The 17212-nt window shown below is 40.6% G+C and overlaps 1 protein-coding gene across 1 annotated transcript; it reads right to left on the bottom strand.

The window, feature by feature from the left end:
• Positions 1-660: 660 nt before the first annotated feature.
• Positions 661-4289, bottom strand: LOC135517456 (tripartite motif-containing protein 16-like). The gene is made up of 6 exons (XM_064941768.1): positions 3646-4289; positions 3195-3290; positions 2097-2330; positions 1741-1900; positions 1536-1595; positions 661-1341 (listed from the first exon to the last, which is right to left on the bottom strand). Exons 1-6 carry the CDS (start codon positions 4237-4239, stop codon positions 812-814), a joined length of 1674 nt encoding a protein of 557 aa, XP_064797840.1. The 5' UTR covers positions 4240-4289; the 3' UTR covers positions 661-811.
• Positions 4290-17212: the final 12923 nt, after the last annotated feature.

The following is a 17212-nucleotide window of genomic DNA, read 5'->3' as shown; positions in this document are numbered from 1 at the left end:
GACCAATCACATTCTCTCTTAAAAATGGTACAGCTATGGAAACAGAACAGGACAAATGCCAAGTCTTATAAAAGACTCGGACCATGTTGTTTGGTTGTTTGTATAAAGAGCAGTAGACTTTCATCCTCGGTTAACTTTAAAATAAAGGATTTCAAAGAATGAATCCAAAGTGAAGTTTTCGAGCTCGCTTATATTTTACTTAATGATCATGAATGAAATAAAATGGAGTAAACATTCACCTAGTGTCAGGGTAGACACAGCCCCCCACACACACACACACACACACACACACACACACACACTCACACACACACACACACACACACACACACTGCTGCTAAATATAAGGTTCTTTAATTGCATTGTCACTCAAGTAGTTTAGAACATAAAACGTAAGGACAAAAATACAGAAATCTAGTTTATTCTGGTGGTTTACTGAGAGGCAGAGGTACTGTCAATCAAAAAAACGTGGAATCATTTGATTTGATTTGATTTTGCCATATCACCATCTGCTGGGTAATTGATTGAGTAGATATTGTTTAGCACCAGATTGATATACAGTAGATAGGCCTTAGATATATTTGAGGACATTCAACAGATTCAAATTCAAGGATCAATAGGTAAATAATAACACAACTCATTGAAGATACAATACAGCGGTTGTTATTCAGAAGGTACATCAAAGTGATAATACATCAATGTGAATGTATAAGATTGAAACGTGCACTACAATTAAGATGATATCACTCAGAACAATTATTGTACATACCAGACTAAAAGAGCATTAACCATCACTCTAATATGGGGAACTCTACAGTTTACACAGCTCAGCAGAATTGTTTACGTACCAAACACATAACCCAGGATAGAGGGGTTTAGTGAACGTGGTTTGGACTCTGTGGAGGAGGGTCATTGTGTCAGAGATGCTGTAGAAGGACATAGTATCTGCCTTGTGATCCAGGTACACTCCTACTCTGGAGGACTGAGGGCCTGATACTTTAGTCTCAACATTATTGTGTCTGAAACGATAACCATCACTAGAGCACTCTAAACCCCAAGACTTGTCATTGTATCCAAATCTAGAATCATTGACCATTCCTATTCTACTCATGTCTTTAAATGAGACTGCTATAAAAACAGTCCCATGATGAAACTCCACCTCCCAGTAACAGCGCCCAGACAGACCTTCTCTACAAAGGACCTGCCACCAACCAGTGAATCTGTCTGGATGGTCAGGATTCGGATCGTTAACAGCATTAACAACTGTCACCTTTCTGTTTCCCTCAGACAGAGAGAGGGATTTCTGTGCTGTGTTTGGGTCCAGTGTGAGCTGACAGGAATCTGGGAGAAGAACAGAGCAGAGACCAATGGAGTTAGAACAGTAAGTTAAGGCACATACAGTACTGTATCTACCCTGTCTTTGATTACAGCAGAGCAGAGATCAATGAGATCAGTATCTACAATTAATATATCACAAGGTTTGTGAGGAGTATCAGATTTTTTTTTACTTTTAGTTACTTGATGAAGAAACTCACATTGTAAGAAGTGTTCTCTAGCCTTGGGCTCTGGAGACAGTAAAACATCCACTGAATTCACTACAAACACACAGACATTCACAGAGAGAGAATATTATCAGCATACCATATTGCAGATGTATAAAGTGATGACTATAGGACCTCTGATTGGTCTAAACAAGATGTTCTTACACTATGTATTGTGTTAGTATTATTTTCAACTCACCTGTGGTGGAGATCTTGGTCCATTCTCCTTTAAGGAAGTCTTCTAGTTTCTCTCTGACATCAGAAACAGCCTTAATCACATCTCCAAAGTACTGAAGAGGATGAATAACGATGCTGGGTAAGTCTGAAGAGACACTGGGACTGGAGAGAGACTGATAACTCTGGAGAGAGACAGAGATGAAGAGTGTGGGAGAGAGAGACAGAGCGAGAGTAGATAATTGACAATGTTTTTGTTGTCAAATATTTTATATTAATGTCAGGTAAGGTGAATACTGATGGAGAATAGAATATAATTGACTAAATGTACAGTTTCACACGTACATTTCTGTATCACCTGTAACCAGGCAGTTTAGTTACCTGGAGGAAATGGATGTGATCCTCTGTGTGTGAGAGCTGCTCCAGCTCAGCGTTTCTCCTCCTCAGCTCAGCTATCTCCTGCTCCAGTTGCTCCAGGAGTCCATCAGCTTGACTCAGTTGAGCCTTCTCCTGGTCTCTGATCAGCTCCTTCACCTCAGAGCGCCTTCTCTCAATGGAGCAGATCAGCTCAGTAAAGATTCGATCACTGTGCTCCACTGCTGCCTGTGCAGAGTGCTGTTCAGAAACAAAGAGAGAAGAGAAGGCTCCATATTAAGTAGAATTTATTTCTCCCTAAAACTTTTTTATTTTGGCTGAGGAACAAGGTTCTACCTTGAGGCCTTTTCATCTGAATAAGCTTTCTTACTGGTGGTATCAGTCTAGCCACCCCAACAAAACCCAGAAACATAAACCCAGAAACAATACAAGTAGAATAAAACAACAATCAAAGTCATAAGTACAACCAACCATAAGTGAACTAATGCAAAGTACAGGGATTCACAATTACCCACAACCCTCCAGAAAAATATAAAACGTAGAAGATAAGGGTTCTAGAATACACCCTTCATAGAGGCCCACATAAAAAAATACTATTCACTGACTGTACAAAACATTAAGAACAACTTCCTAATATTATGTTGCACTTGTAACCCCCTTTTGCCCTCAGAACAGCTTCAATTTGTCAGGGCATGTACACTACAAGGTGTTGAAAGCATTCCACAGGGATATAACCCATGTTGTCTCCTATGGTTCCCACAGTTGTGTCAATATGGCTGGATGTCCTTTGGGTGGTGGACAATTCTTGATACACACAGGAAACTGTTGAGCATGAAAAACCCAGCAAGGTTGCAGTTCGTGACACAAACCAGTGAGTCTGGCGCCTACTACCATACCCCGTTCAAAGGCACTTAAATCTTTTGTCTTACCCATTCACTCTGAATGGCACATATACACAATCCATGTCTCAATTGTCTCAAAGCTTAAAAATCCATATTTAACCTGTCCCCTTAATCTACACTGACTGAAGTGGATTTAGCCCAAAAATATATCCCGATCCAGATTAACATTTTGAAAAACTGGTCCCTGGTCAATTATACTTACCTTGAGAGACTCCACAGCCTGTTGGAGCTCCTTCAGCAACTTCTCTCTCTCCTGGATTCTCTGCTGGAGCTTCTGCTGACTCATCCCCAGCTGACTCTATGGAGAAACACTGTTCATTGAGCTATCAAGGTTTATTTGTCCAGTAGTGCAATAGTATAGTATTACGATACAGGGCCCATAGTGGGTAGTAATGACATTTTATTAGAAGACCCTTTGCAAAGTTATACATCTATGATAGTTTAATTATTATGCATTTGACAGTACTCATATCATAGTTTAAACTGAGTTTTGGACTCAAAAGAAAATGAGGATGTGTGACAACAGCAAAAATGGTGATACATTTAGAGAATCGTGTAACTAATTAGAAATGTTTCTCATATTCAAACAGCTTTCCTACTGTATATTTAATCATTTCTTTATCAGAGTCACCAACAAGTTATTCTGGTCTAACCTGTTTCTCGGTCCTCTCCGCTGCAGCTGACACTGTATCATGGCCTTTATGATCATCCACCATACACAGATAACAGATACAATTCTGATCGGTACGACAGTAAATCTTCAGCAGTTCGTCATGACGGGAGCAGATGTTCTCCTGTAGCTGTGTGGAAGCTTTGACCAGCTTGTGCTTCTTTAGTGCAGGGACACTATAGTGAGGCTGGAGGTGAGTCTTGCAGGAAGACACCAGACACACCAGACAGGACATGAGGGCTTTCTTCTTTCTGGTTCCAGTGCAGAAATCACATGCCACATCTCCAGGTCCAGCATAGCACAGATCAGGGGGAGCAGCCTGAAGTCCTGTCTTCTTCAGTTTCTCCACCACTTCAGCCAACATGTTGTTTTTTATCAGAGCAGGCCTTGGAGTGAAGGACTGTCTGCACTGAGGACAGCTGTAGATCCCTGTCAGATCATCCTGATCCCAGCAACCCTCAATACAGCTCCTACAGTAACTGTGTCCACAGGGAATAGTGACTGGCTCCTTCAGTAGATCCAGACAGACAGAACAACAGAACTGGTCCTGGTCCAGCAGAATTCCCTGTTGAGCCATTTGGACGGTTGTTGCTCACTTTCACACAGACAAACACCGCGACTAATAAGTTTTGTTTTCTCAGAAGAGAGTTTGTGGGAGGGGGAGGGACTTCCTGGTTCTGCCAGGAGGTGGGGTTAGGGACGGAGAGAGCAATGTTGTACAATGCAAAAAATGCTAGAGTAGTTTAGGTTAATTCTCTTTCCATAACATTGACTAACCAGGTGAATCCAAGCGAGAGCTATGATCCCTTATTCACTTGTTAAATCCACTTTAATAAGTGTAGATGAGGGGAGTAGACAGGTTAAAGAAGGATTTTAAAGCCTTGAGACAATTAAGGCTTGGATTGTGTATGTGTGCCATTCAAAGTGTGATTAGGCAAGACAAAAGTTTTAAGTGCCTTTGATCCGGGTATGGTAGTAGGTGCCAGGCGCACTGGTTTGAGTGTGTCAAGAACTGCAATGCTGCTGGGTTTTTCCACACTCATCAGTGTGTATCAAGAATGGTCCACCACCCAAAGGACATCCAGCCAACTTGACAACTGTGGGAAGCATTGTACTCAACATGGACCAGAATCTACAGTTGAAGTCGGAAGTTTACGTACACCTTAGCCAAGTACATTTAAACTCAGTTGTTTTCACAATTCCTGACATTTAATCCTAGTAAAAATTCCATGTCTTAGGTCAGTTAGGATCACCACTTTTAGAAAGAGGAGGATAGTACATTTTGGTAAATAGAAGGTGCTCTTTGGTAAAAGGGGTAAATTGGTCATCAAAATGAAAGGAGGACCAAGGCACTCTTCATATAATTAATTAAAATGCCTTTATTAGTATGGCATGTTAAATAGAAACAAAGTTTTTTTTTAAACCGACGCGTTTCGGCTGCATGGCCTTCATCAGGGAGTACAACAAAAAAAAGAAATACTATGTCCTCTTTTGAACAGCTTTTCCAACTAGCCCTAATTGGAAGAGGGAGTGGTTACAAAATTGATTGGACACACCTAGCTTACTAGGTCTGTCCAATCATTTTTGTAACCACTCCCTCTTCCATGCAGCCGAAACGCGTCGGTTTAAAAAAAACTTTGTTTCTATTGAACATGCCATACTAATAAAGGCATTTTAATTAATTTTATGAAGAGTGCCTTGGTCATCCTTTCTTTTTGAGGATCACCACTTGATTTTAAGAATGTGAAATAGCAGAATAATAGCAGAGAGAATGAATACTCAATTAGTATTTGGTAGCATTGCCTTTAAATAGTAACTTGGGTCAAACGAGTCAGGTAGCCTTCCACAAGCTTTCCACAATAAGTTGGGTGAATTTTGGCCCATTCCTCCTGACAGAGCTGGTGCAACTGAGTCAGGTTTCAAGGCCTCCTTGCTCACACACGCTTTTTCAGTTCTGCTCACAAATCTTCTATTGGATTGAGGTCAAGGCTTTGTGATGGCCACCCCAATACCTTGACTTTGTTGTCCTTAAGCCATTTTGCCACAACTTTGGAAGTATGCTTGGAGTCATTGTCCATTTGGAAGACCCATTTGCCACCAAGCTTTAACTTCCCGACTGATGTCTTGAGATGTTGCTTCAATATATCCACATCATTTTCCTATCTCATTATGCCATCCATTTTGTGAAGTGCACCAGTCCCTCCTGCAGCAAAGCACCCCCACAACATGATGCTGCCACCCCTGTGCTTCACGGTTGGGATGGTGTTCTTCGGCTTGCAAGCCTCCCCCTTTTTCCTCCAAACATAACGATGGTCATTATGGCCAAACAGTTATATTTTTGTTTCATCAGACCAGAGGACATTTCTCCAAAAAAGTACTATCTTTGTACCCATGTGCTGTTGCAAACCGTAATCTGGCTCTTTTTAATGGCGGTTTTGGAGCAGTGGCTTCTTCCTTGCTGACTGGCCTTTCAGGTTATGTCGATATAGCACTCGTTTTTACTGTGGATATATATACTTTTGTACCTGTTTCCTCCAGCATCTTCACAATGTCCTTTGCTGTTGTTCCGGGATTGATTTGCACTTTTTGCACCAAAGTACGTGAATCTCTAGGAGACAGAACACGTCTACTTCCTGAGCGGTATGATGACTGTGTGGTCCCATGGGTGTTTATACTTGCGTACTATTGTTTGTACAGATGAACGTGGTACCTTCAGGCATTTGGAAATTGCTCCCAAGGATGAACCAGACTTGTGGAGGTCAACAATTTATTTTCTGAAGTCTTGGCTGATTTCTTTTGATTCCCATGATGTCAAGCAAAGAGGCACTGAGTTTGAAGGTAGGCCTTGAAATATATCCACAGGTACACCTCCAATTGACTCAAATGATGTCAATTAGCCTATCGGAAGCTTCTAAAGCCATGACTTAATTTTCTGGAATTTTCCAAGCTGTTTAAAGGCACAGTCAACATAGTGTATGTAAACTTCTGTCCCACTGGAATTGTGATACAGTGAATTATAAGTGAAATAATCTGTCTGTAAACAATTGTTGGAAAAATGACTTGTGTCATGCACAAAGTAGATGTCTTAAACAACTTGCCAAAACTACAGTTTGTTAACAAGAAATTTGTGGAGTGGTTGAAAAACGAGTTAATGACTCCAACCTAAGTGTATGTAAACGTCCGACTTCAACTGTATGTGGTACGCTTTCGACACCTTGTAGAGTCCATGCACAGACGAATTGAAACTGTTCTGAAAGCAAAAGGGGGTGCAACTCAATATTAGGAAGGTGTTCCGAATGTTTTTCACACTCCATGTACTTCTGAAACATGGGTTCGAATCCTGCCCACTGCTATTTCAACACACTTTCCCACCGAAGCATATTTAGAGATGTAACATCTTTTCCAACAGGGGGCGCTCCGGTAATATACATTGTGATCCAGGACGAAACATTACAGCAGCCTATTTAGAGAGGTAACATCTTCTCCAACAGGGGGCGCTACGGTAATATACATTGTAATCCAGGACTAAACATTACAGGAGCCTATTTAGAGAGGTAACATCTTCTCCAACAGGGGGCGCTCCAGTAACATACATTGTGATCCAGGACTAAACATTACAGCAGCCTATTTAGAGAGGTAACATCTTCTCCAACAGGGGGCGCTCCAGTAACATACATTTTAATCCTGGACTAAACATTACAGGAGCCTATTTAGAGAGGTAACATCTTCTCCAACAGGGGGCGCTCCATAACATACATTGTGATCCAGGACTAAACATTGCAGCAGCCTTAGAGAGGTAACATCTTCTCCAACAGGGGGCGCTCCAGTAACATACATTTTAATCCAGGACTAAACATTACAGGAGCCTATTTAGAGAGGTAACATCTTCTCCAACAGGGGGCGCTCCAGTAACATACATTGTGATCCAGGACTAAACATTGCAGCAGCCTTAGAGAGGTAACATCTTCTCCAACAGGGGGCGCTCCAGTAACATACATTGTAATCCAGGACTAAACATTACAGGAGCCTATTCACATACGTTTTGGCTCAAAGCGCAATACTAGTAAATCACATTCATTATAAGTTCATGGTTCCTACCTTCACAATATATTAGTCAGACATAAATGTATACTGGATATTGAAAAAGACAGCAAAATTAATGACTGATTAGCCTCTGTGTGTATGTGTTGCATAATCTACCCGATTGTGATCAACCACTTGAACATTATGGGTAGCCAACATACCATGAAACATCAAAAAAGGTTACTTTTTATTCCTAGTCCAAATGTGTTATTTTTCTGATGTCTACATTAGAGTTCACTAGATAAACTAAAGGGTACTAATGCAGCTTGAGAAATAATAAAATACATTACTATTTCTTTGTCATTTCTCTGGGGTCTATGATAATCTATCCTTTTTTCAAAACGAGTGGCATATAGAAGCGTCTATGAATGTAGCATGTTCCCATACTTTTCAAAAATCCTGCAGATTGTAAAAAGTGCAAGATTAGCTGCTATATTGAGCTACAGTGCCTTGCGAAAGTATTCGGCCCCCTTGAACTTTGCGACCTTTTGCCACATTTCAGGCTTCAAACATAAAGATATAAAACTGTATTTTTTTGTGAAGAATCAACAACAAGTGGGACACAATCATGAAGTGGAACGACATTTATTGGATATTTCAAACTTTTTTTAAATATCAAAAACTGAAAAATTGGGCGTGCAAAATTATTCAGCCCCTTTACTTTCAGTGCAGCAAAGTCTCTCCAGAAGTTCAGTGAGGATCTCTGAATGATCCAATGTTGACCTAAATGACTAATGATGATAAATACAATCCACCTGTGTGTAATCAAGTCTCCGTATAAATGCACCTGCACTGTGATAGTCTCAGAGGTCCGTTAAAAGCGCAGAGAGCATCATGAAGAACAAGGAACACACCAGGCAGGTCCGAGATACTGTTGTGAAGAAGTTTAAAGCCGGATTTGGATACAAAAAGATTTCCCAAGCTTTAAACATCCCAAGGAGCACTGTGCAAGCGATAATATTGAAATGGAAGAAGTATCAGACCACTGCAAATCTACCAAGACCTGGCCGTCCCTCTAAACTTTCAGCTCATACAAGGAGAAGACTGATCAGAGATGCAGCCAAGAGGCCCATGATCACTCTGGATGAACTGCAGAGATCTACAGCTGAGGTGGGAGACTCTGTCCATAGGACAACAATCAGTCGTATATTGCACAAATCTGGCCTTCATGGAAGAGTGGCAAGAAGAAAGCCATTTCTTAAAGATATCCATAAAAAGTGTTGTTTAAAGTTTGCCACAAGCCACCTGGGAGACACACCAAACATGTGGAAGAAGGTGCTCTGGTCAGATGAAACCAAAATGGAACTTTTTGGCAACAATGCAAAACGTTATGTTTGGCGTTAAAGCAACACAGCTCACCACCCTGAACACACCATACCCACTGTCAAACATGGTGGTGGCAGCATCATGGTTTGGGCCTGCTTTTCTTCAGCAGGGACAGGGAAGATGGTTAAAATTGATGGGAAGATGGATGGAGCCAAATACAGGACCATTCTGGAAGAAAACCTGATGGAGTCTGCAAAAGACCTGAGACTGGGACGGAGATTTGTCTTCCAACAAGACAATGATCCAAAACATAAAGCAAAATCTACAATGGAATGGTTCAAAAATAAACATATCCAGGTGTTAGAATGGCCAAGTCAAAGTCCAGACGTGAATCCAATCGAGAATCTGTCGAAAGAACTGAAAACTGCTGTTCACAAATGCTCTCCATCCAACCTCACTGAGCTCGAGCTGTTTTGCAAGGAGGAATGGGAAAAAATTTCAGTCTCTCGATGTGCAAAACTGATAGAGACATACCCCAAGCGACTTACAGCTGTAATCGCAGCAAAAGGTGGCGCTACAAAGTATTAACTTAAGGGGGCTGAATAATTTTGCACGCCCAATTTTTCAGTTTTTGAAATTTAAAAAAAGTTTGAAATATCCAATAAATGTCGTTCCACTTCATGATTGTGTCCCACTTGTTGTTGATTCTTCACAAAAAAATACATTTTTATATCTTTATGTTTGAAGCCTGAAATGTGGCAAAAGGTCGCAAAGTTCAAGGGGGGCGAATACTTTCGCAAGGCACTGTATTTAAAAGGTTAATTCAATGTCCACATGCAAATGACCTTTGTTATGATACATCTGTAGTAGTAAAAGGGGAGAAGTTCATTGAGAGAGAAATATGATTAAAAGCGTGGCCCAGTCAATGAGATGTTGCAGTGAGATGATATTACCTTTTTCTTTCATTTACTTTTTTTTCAGTGGCCTGACCCATCACATTATTATCCAAATGGAACCTGAATTCAGAACAGGACAAATGACAAGTCTGGCCAAGTCTTATAAAATACTTCCTAAGTTAACTATTTTTTTCCACCAGCCTAATGTCCATTGCTTGTGTTTCTTGGCCCAAGCAAGTCTCTTCTTCTTATTGGTGTCCTTTAGTAGTGGTTTCTTTGCAGCAATTCGACCATGAAGGCCTGATTCACGCAGTCTGTTACTTGCACTCTGTGAAGCATTTATTTGGGCTGAAATCTGAGGGTGAGTTAACTAAGGAACTTATCCTCTGCAGCAGAGGTAACTCTGGGTCTTCCTTTCCTGTGGCGGTCCTCATGAGAGCCAGTTTCATCATATCGCTTTATGGTTTTTGCGACTGCACTTGAAGAAACTTTCAAAGTTCTTGAAATGTTCCACATTGACTGACCTTCATGTCTTAAAGTAATGATGGATTGTTATTTATCTTTGCTTATTTGAGCTGTTCTTGCCATAATGTGGACTTGGTCTTTACCAAATAGGGCTATCTTCTGTATACCACCCCTACCTTGTCACAACACAACTGATTGGCTCGAACGCATTAAGAAGGAAAGAAATACCACCAATTAACAAGGCACACCTGTTAATTTAAATGCATTCCAGGTGACAACCTCATGAAGCTGGTTGAGAGAATGCCAAGAGTGTACAAAGCTGTCAAGGCAAAATGTGGCTACTTTGAAGAATCTCAAATATAAAATATTTTTTTGGTTACTACATGATTCCATAGTTTTGATGTCTTCATTATTATTCTACAATGTAGAAAATAGACAAATTAAAAAAAGAACCCTGGAATAAGTAGGTGTCCAAACGTTTGACTGGTACTGTACATCTACATTGTATTGCCAAAAACCACTCAACCAGGTCAGACTCTGACCTGTCCAATGAGCCAAACTGATTAAAGAATCCCAGTGCACACACACAGACACACACAATTAGAATACACAGAGCAGCTCTTTGCTCACCCCTCCTCTGCCTCTCTCCATCGCTTTCTCTGTGTCGTTTTCACTGTCTGTATTTCACCTCTTGAATTGGAATCTATAGAGCAGCTTGAAGTGATGCAGTATACTGTGTGGTCAACCCACCTCTTTTCTCTCTCCATCTGTCCTCTTCTGTCACTTTTATCTCGTGCCGTCTGTCACGGTCTCAGGTTCTTGTTTGTTACTGTCTCATTTGTCGATCTTCTTCTGTTATGACTTGTTCTGTTCTTCTGGTGTCTCTCTCCACCATATCCTATTCTCCTGTTGCTGTTTCCGTGTCTCATCTGGTGTTTCTTTGGTTTGCAAAATGGCCAAGGGGATACAGGGGTAGTTTAACTTGTTTTGGGCCCGTGTCCGGGTCACCTAAACCATCCTCTTCCCTACCATTTGCCCCTGGCTGCTGCTGTTCTAAATGCTCCACTTGCCTGCTGTTCTCATCTGTCCACCTCCTTGGCTCATCTGAAAAGGTAGCAAGGCAGAAGTGCAACATGTAATTAGTTCGATTTAAAGGGCGACTGCACTTTCGCCAGTTAGCTTCAGCCGGCTGGTTTGGGAGCTGACTTTGGATATGATGGAGAGAGACACCAGAAGAACAGAACAGGCCTGTTGCCGGGGCTAGTTAGGGACCATCAATAAATTACACAATGTAAATGACAAATATGAAATACTTTCATGTTGCACACCTTTTAGTTCTCACCCTTTCCTGCAGTCAAATGACCAAATCACCCTCTGGTGGCCTCATGGGTGGAATATTATTTATATTTTTCATAATTTATAAACATAAAAAACAGCCAAAAATCCAGTGTTTCTATGTCAAACGGTTTTGTTGTATTTCAGTCTTCTGTGATGTATATAAGGTGTAGTATTGGGATGCAAACTCAAAATTGACTACATTTTAACACTATATCTGATATGGTACAGTGGGTGTGTACTTTTGTTTCAAAGTCGATTTGTTTAAAACTAACAAGAAACACTCGGTGGAACCCTAATTTTGCCCACTGCAGTAAAAGGTTAAATGCTTACAATATTTGTAAATTAATTTCTACAATTTATTGTTGGTTTGAGGTTTTTAAGTAATTGAAATTTGAAGCTTTTGGAATTAACATACTGTCCCTAATTAGCCCCATAGGGATAAACAAAGTCAATCCAAATTTATCACAATCATTACGATCGGGTCGGGTGCTGCTGCACCCCGAATTGATGATTACTTGTTTGCTGCCAGCTGTGGGCAGGATTGAAACAAACCCAACCTTCATTTACGTTGTGATGCAGTCTCATAAAACTCAGTTTTGGATGAAACTGACTTTATGACCAAAATTATCCTATTTACACTTTGTAGTCAATTTTGACAATATAAATGTTTCTGACTCGTATGAATGCCACACAGGCTGTTTTCTAAACGCTAAGTTGGTTTTTAGAGGCAGTTGCACTTTAAAGTTCATGTATACTGACAGAACCAGGGACATCTCAACTGTAAAGAAAAATTCAAATGTCCGCATAAAAGCGCAACACAACTCCAAACATGACAGATAAGAAGCTACATAGCCCGTTAGGCTATATGAATATAAAGATGCATGAGACCCCAACAAAATTTGACCTGTAGGAGTAGGATGGAATAAGTTATGACCTCTATGGCTGTGATAGTCGCCTATTGTTTTCTCCCGCTGGAGCGTCATCTGTTGTCAAAATGGATGCTCCACCTAGCATTTTTTTTTTTACATTTTAGCATTGTAATTTCAGAAAATGTCCATGATATAATGGCAGTAATAGTGGAATGATAGTGTTTGACAGTATTACATACCCACCCGTGTTGTGATTGGCTGTGATAGTCACCAATTGGTTTCTCACATGAATTGAGTTTATGAGAACAAGCACTGAATTGTGTAGAGAATCATTGTACCATCTAAATATCGCTGTGAACTATCCTTTAAATATCAACAAATTGTGGTTTTACAGCTGTTTGAAGCTGGTGGATCAAAGCCGAAAGTAAAAGGCTCAAGTGTGAGTTCACAAAAATTCCACAAAATCCTATATGTAGCACCTTTAAGGGCCTATGCATTTTCAATGTTTTGTTCATCTGGAATCTAACCTCAAAGCTGTCCATCTTTTCCCGTCTTTCTGGCAGCCCTTACCCTACCCGTCTAAGTTCACGTTTGTTTATTTGTCAAATACACATAACATACATGGAGTACACAGTGCAATGAAATTCTTACTTGCAGGTTAACATCTTGGCAATGCAACAACCCTAGAAAACGTAAGTAGCTTAGTGGATAAAAAGACTAATAAAAACAAAGTGGTCCACTGCGTTCTGAAACCACAGCAGGCACCGCGTCACTCCAGGGCTTCTTGCAGTGCCTGCTACTGTATAGCACAGTATATTGGATTGTTCTTTTTTTGTCATTAAAGTTGTCAGTAAAACAAATATTTAATTTTTATACTGCATGGTTTGGGGCTGCATCAAAAACATGGGGGGGCTGAAGACACGGAAACCCAGGCCTAACGACGCCACTGCTGAGCACCTCCTGTACATTTGAAAGAAAACTGAACGGGTGAATGAGATTTTGAAACAATGATATTGAACAACAGTTAATGACAAATTAGGACATGTTTTCTCAAACTACAGCAGAATTGGGTACAGCAGAAGACACATTTCTGTCTCGTATGAATTCATAAACTATTGGTATTATTTTGAATCATATCTCAATGTCTTGTTGCCCTCAACTCTAAACACATTTTTTTAAAGTGTTTCTGGGTTTTCACAGCAAGACAGCCACTTATATAACTGTGTGTCTGTGCCTTTGATATGACTAAACTGGAGTCTGTACTCCAACAAAGACACCGCAATTAGTCACAAAGAAAAGGACACAATGACACGGTAAAACAGGTCTAAAAATACACCAAGATTGTGTTTTATGCATCTTCCTTTTAAAATCATTCGAAAGGCTATTATCAACAGTGCTCTACCCGGGTCCTTATTCAGATACGATGGACTGAATTAGGTTGGTTATCAAACTCATAAATGGGCAATCTGGGATTTGAAGAACAACAAAGCAGTCACAACGCCACTTGATTTGGTAAAACAGCTGAGGGATGGGGCTGGAGAAATGTAATATAACCAGCTATTGTTTGTCATTTTGTTTTCATGACCATTCATGAAAACAAAATGACAAACAACTTTATAATTTGAGTCCTGGTATAATAGTTGAAATAAGCTCATGAAGCACTCATAAGTTATATTCTTTAAGAATCACCGGTTGTATTTCATTTAATAGTCCAAAAATTGATGAACCCATCCCAGATTGCCCCTTTAAACGGAAGAGGAATGTATTTATAATGTCCTACATGGCTCAGAGAATGAATCATAAGTTTGACGAATGCCATGGTTCTAAGAATGAAAGACATGTAAGTTACACAGTACATCGTAGTCATTGAATATACATTCCAAAGGATAAGCGGTGAGAATTAGAACATTTACAAACAGAGATGACTATCAAGCATTTGCTTCGCCAACGTTGCTTGACCAAACGTTTAAACACTTGAATGATTTAGTTTAAACACGTCCCATTGCAATGCTCCTTGACATGAATGAAATAATGGCACATTTCAAAATGCCTGTGCAATTATATTTTCTGACTACGCAATTTATGTATAAGATTCATATAGTATTTATTTATTTATATTTTAATCACACAGTAATCTGAATGTATTTATCTTCCTAGGTTGCATTGACATACTCATGTTTCTCTACGGTAAGAATGTACAAATATGAACACGTGTATCCAGGCGCAAGCCATATAAACAGCACGCGATTGATATCATAAAACGAACAACTTGACACAAAGGAGATAGCTCCAGACGTCAATGTTGATGTAAGCCCTCTGTCAAATTTGAAGAAAAAAAAAACATTCAAGTCCAGGATTTTCACATGAGCCTGTCTCAAGTCACCTACAGTAACTCTTCTTAACGAACATGTTTCCAGTGAGCATAAATAGGTTGAAAAGACATTTTTAACGTCGTTACAGCATCTTTTCAACGCCCTTTTAAACAAATATAGCTCACTGGGAAGTTTGTTGGCTTCTCAATGTCCCCCGAGCAATGTCCCCCGCGCAATGTCCCCGAGCATTTGACTAGGGTCAAACAGCACACTTATACATGCTTGACTTTGGGTTGGCAAGGCTGTATTTTGATAAATGTGAGCGCTGAATTGACCCCAGTGTCCACGTTGTAGTATCAAACCTTTACTTCTGGCTGGAGATGCTTTATCCTGGACGTAAAAGGCACATATATATATATATATATATGTGTGTTTTTGTTGTTGTATATCATATTTTTCATTTGTGTGACTGTTATTGTCTATCAGTGTTTCAGTGCTTTTGTTACTTGTCATGTTTTATGTTTTTGTGTGGAACCCAGGAAGAATTGCTGCTGCTTCGGCAAAACATACGGCCCGGAAACATACAGAATGACAAACTTGCATCACAAAAAAAGTGCCACCCTCTTCCCCATATAGTGCACTACTTTTGACCAGGGTCCATGGATTACATATGCAATATATAAGGAATAGGGTGCTATTTGGGATGCATATAAGATAAGATAAGATACAGTAAGATAAATAGATACATTAAAAACAAAAATGGACCAAAAATGGACCAAAAAAAAAAAAGTCAATAAGATATGTAAATAAGTAGACAACTACATTCATTTATAGAATATAGCAAATAAAACTCTAAGCATAACACATTTTTTGTAGTGAATTTTCATCAGCAGCTACACTCACCGGCCGTTTTATTAGGTAGACACATCTAGTACCCCCCTTTGCCAACAGAACAGCCTGAATTATTCGGGCCATGGATTCTACAAGGTGTTGGAAATGTTCCACAGGGTTGTTGGTCCATGCTGATGCAATGGCATCACGCAGTTGCTGCAGTTTGGATGGCGGTAAAATCATGCTTCGAACAGCCCATTCCATTTCATCCCAAAGATACTCTATTGGGTTTGGTCAGCAACAATGTTCAGATACGTTGTGGCGTTCAAGCATTTCTTAATTGGAATCAAGGAACATAACGTGTGCCAGGAAAACATTCCCCACACCATTACACCACCGTTACCAGCCTGTATCGTTGACATCAGGCAACATCAGGCTTACGCCAAATCCTGGCTGCCATCACTATGACGCAACAGGTACTGAGATTCATCGGACCAGGCAATGTTTTTCCACTCCTCAATTGTTCAGAGTTGGTGATCATGTTCCCACTGGAGACCCTTCTTCTTGTTTTTAGCTGATAGGAGTGAAACCCAGTGTGGCCGTCTACTGCAAACGTGATAGCAACAGCCCATCCCGTGACAAAGATCGACGCGTTCTGCACACCACTGTTGTACTGCACCGTTATTTGTCTGTTTATGGCTCCCGCCTGTCAGCTTAGACAATTCTTGCCATTTTCCTTCGACCTCTCTCATGAACGAGCTGTTATCAACCGCAGGACTGCCGCTGACTGGATGTTTTTTGTTTGTCGCACTATTCTCCAAGACACTGTCGTGCGTGAGGGCAGCCGTTTCTGAAATACTGGATCTGGAGCGCCTGGCACCGACGATCATACCACGCTCAAAGCTTAGGTCACTTGTTTTGCCCATTCTAACGTTCAATCAATTAGTAACTGAATGCCTCGATGCCCGTCTGCCTGCTTTATATAGCAAGCCATGGCCACGTGGCTCACTGTCTGTAGGAGCGATCCATTTCTATGAACGTGGTAATGTACCTAATAAACTGGCCAGGGAGTATATTACAAGGCAAAATGTCTAACACCTAGTACTTTCTATGTCCCTGAGGATTTCATCAACATGTATAAAGGATATTCTGACTGACTCCTTTCCAGCAGCTCTTTAGTAGCTCCCATCCTGCAGACCACCATGCCGAGGTCTGTGTTTCATCTCCATAGAATACAAGCTTTCCCTAGCCCCCAAAATATAAATAGATAGGACCTCTATACCAGGCGTTGTCAGGCCCTAAAAATTGTCAAAGACTCCAGCCACCCTAGTCATAGACCGTTCTCTCTGCTATTGCACGGCAAGTGGTACCGGAGCACCAAGTCTAGGTCCAAGAGGCTTCTAAACAGCTTCTACCCCCAAGCCATAAGACTCCTGACCAGCTACCCAGACTATTTGCATTGCCCCCCTCCCCCTCTACACTGCTGCTAC

Source organism: Oncorhynchus masou, chromosome 28 (assembly GCF_036934945.1).
Source record: "Oncorhynchus masou masou isolate Uvic2021 chromosome 28, UVic_Omas_1.1, whole genome shotgun sequence".
Taxonomy (NCBI): Eukaryota; Metazoa; Chordata; class Actinopteri; order Salmoniformes; family Salmonidae; genus Oncorhynchus; species Oncorhynchus masou.
Note: the sequence above shows the minus strand (reverse complement) of the source record. Positions and strands in the feature narration are given on the sequence as shown.

Coding starts and splice junctions, on each gene's coding strand:
- LOC135517456 (XM_064941768.1), bottom strand. CDS start 4,239: ATGGCTCAACAGGGAATTCTGCTGGACCAGGACCAGTTCTGTTGTTCT. Junction 2,331..3,194: donor AGGCTGTGGAGTCTCTCAAG/GTAAGTATAATT, acceptor GTTTCTGAACAG/CACTCTGCACAGGCAGCAGT. Junction 1,342..1,535: donor TAGAGAACACTTCTTACAAT/GTGAGTTTCTTC, acceptor TTCTTCTCCCAG/ATTCCTGTCAGCTCACACTG.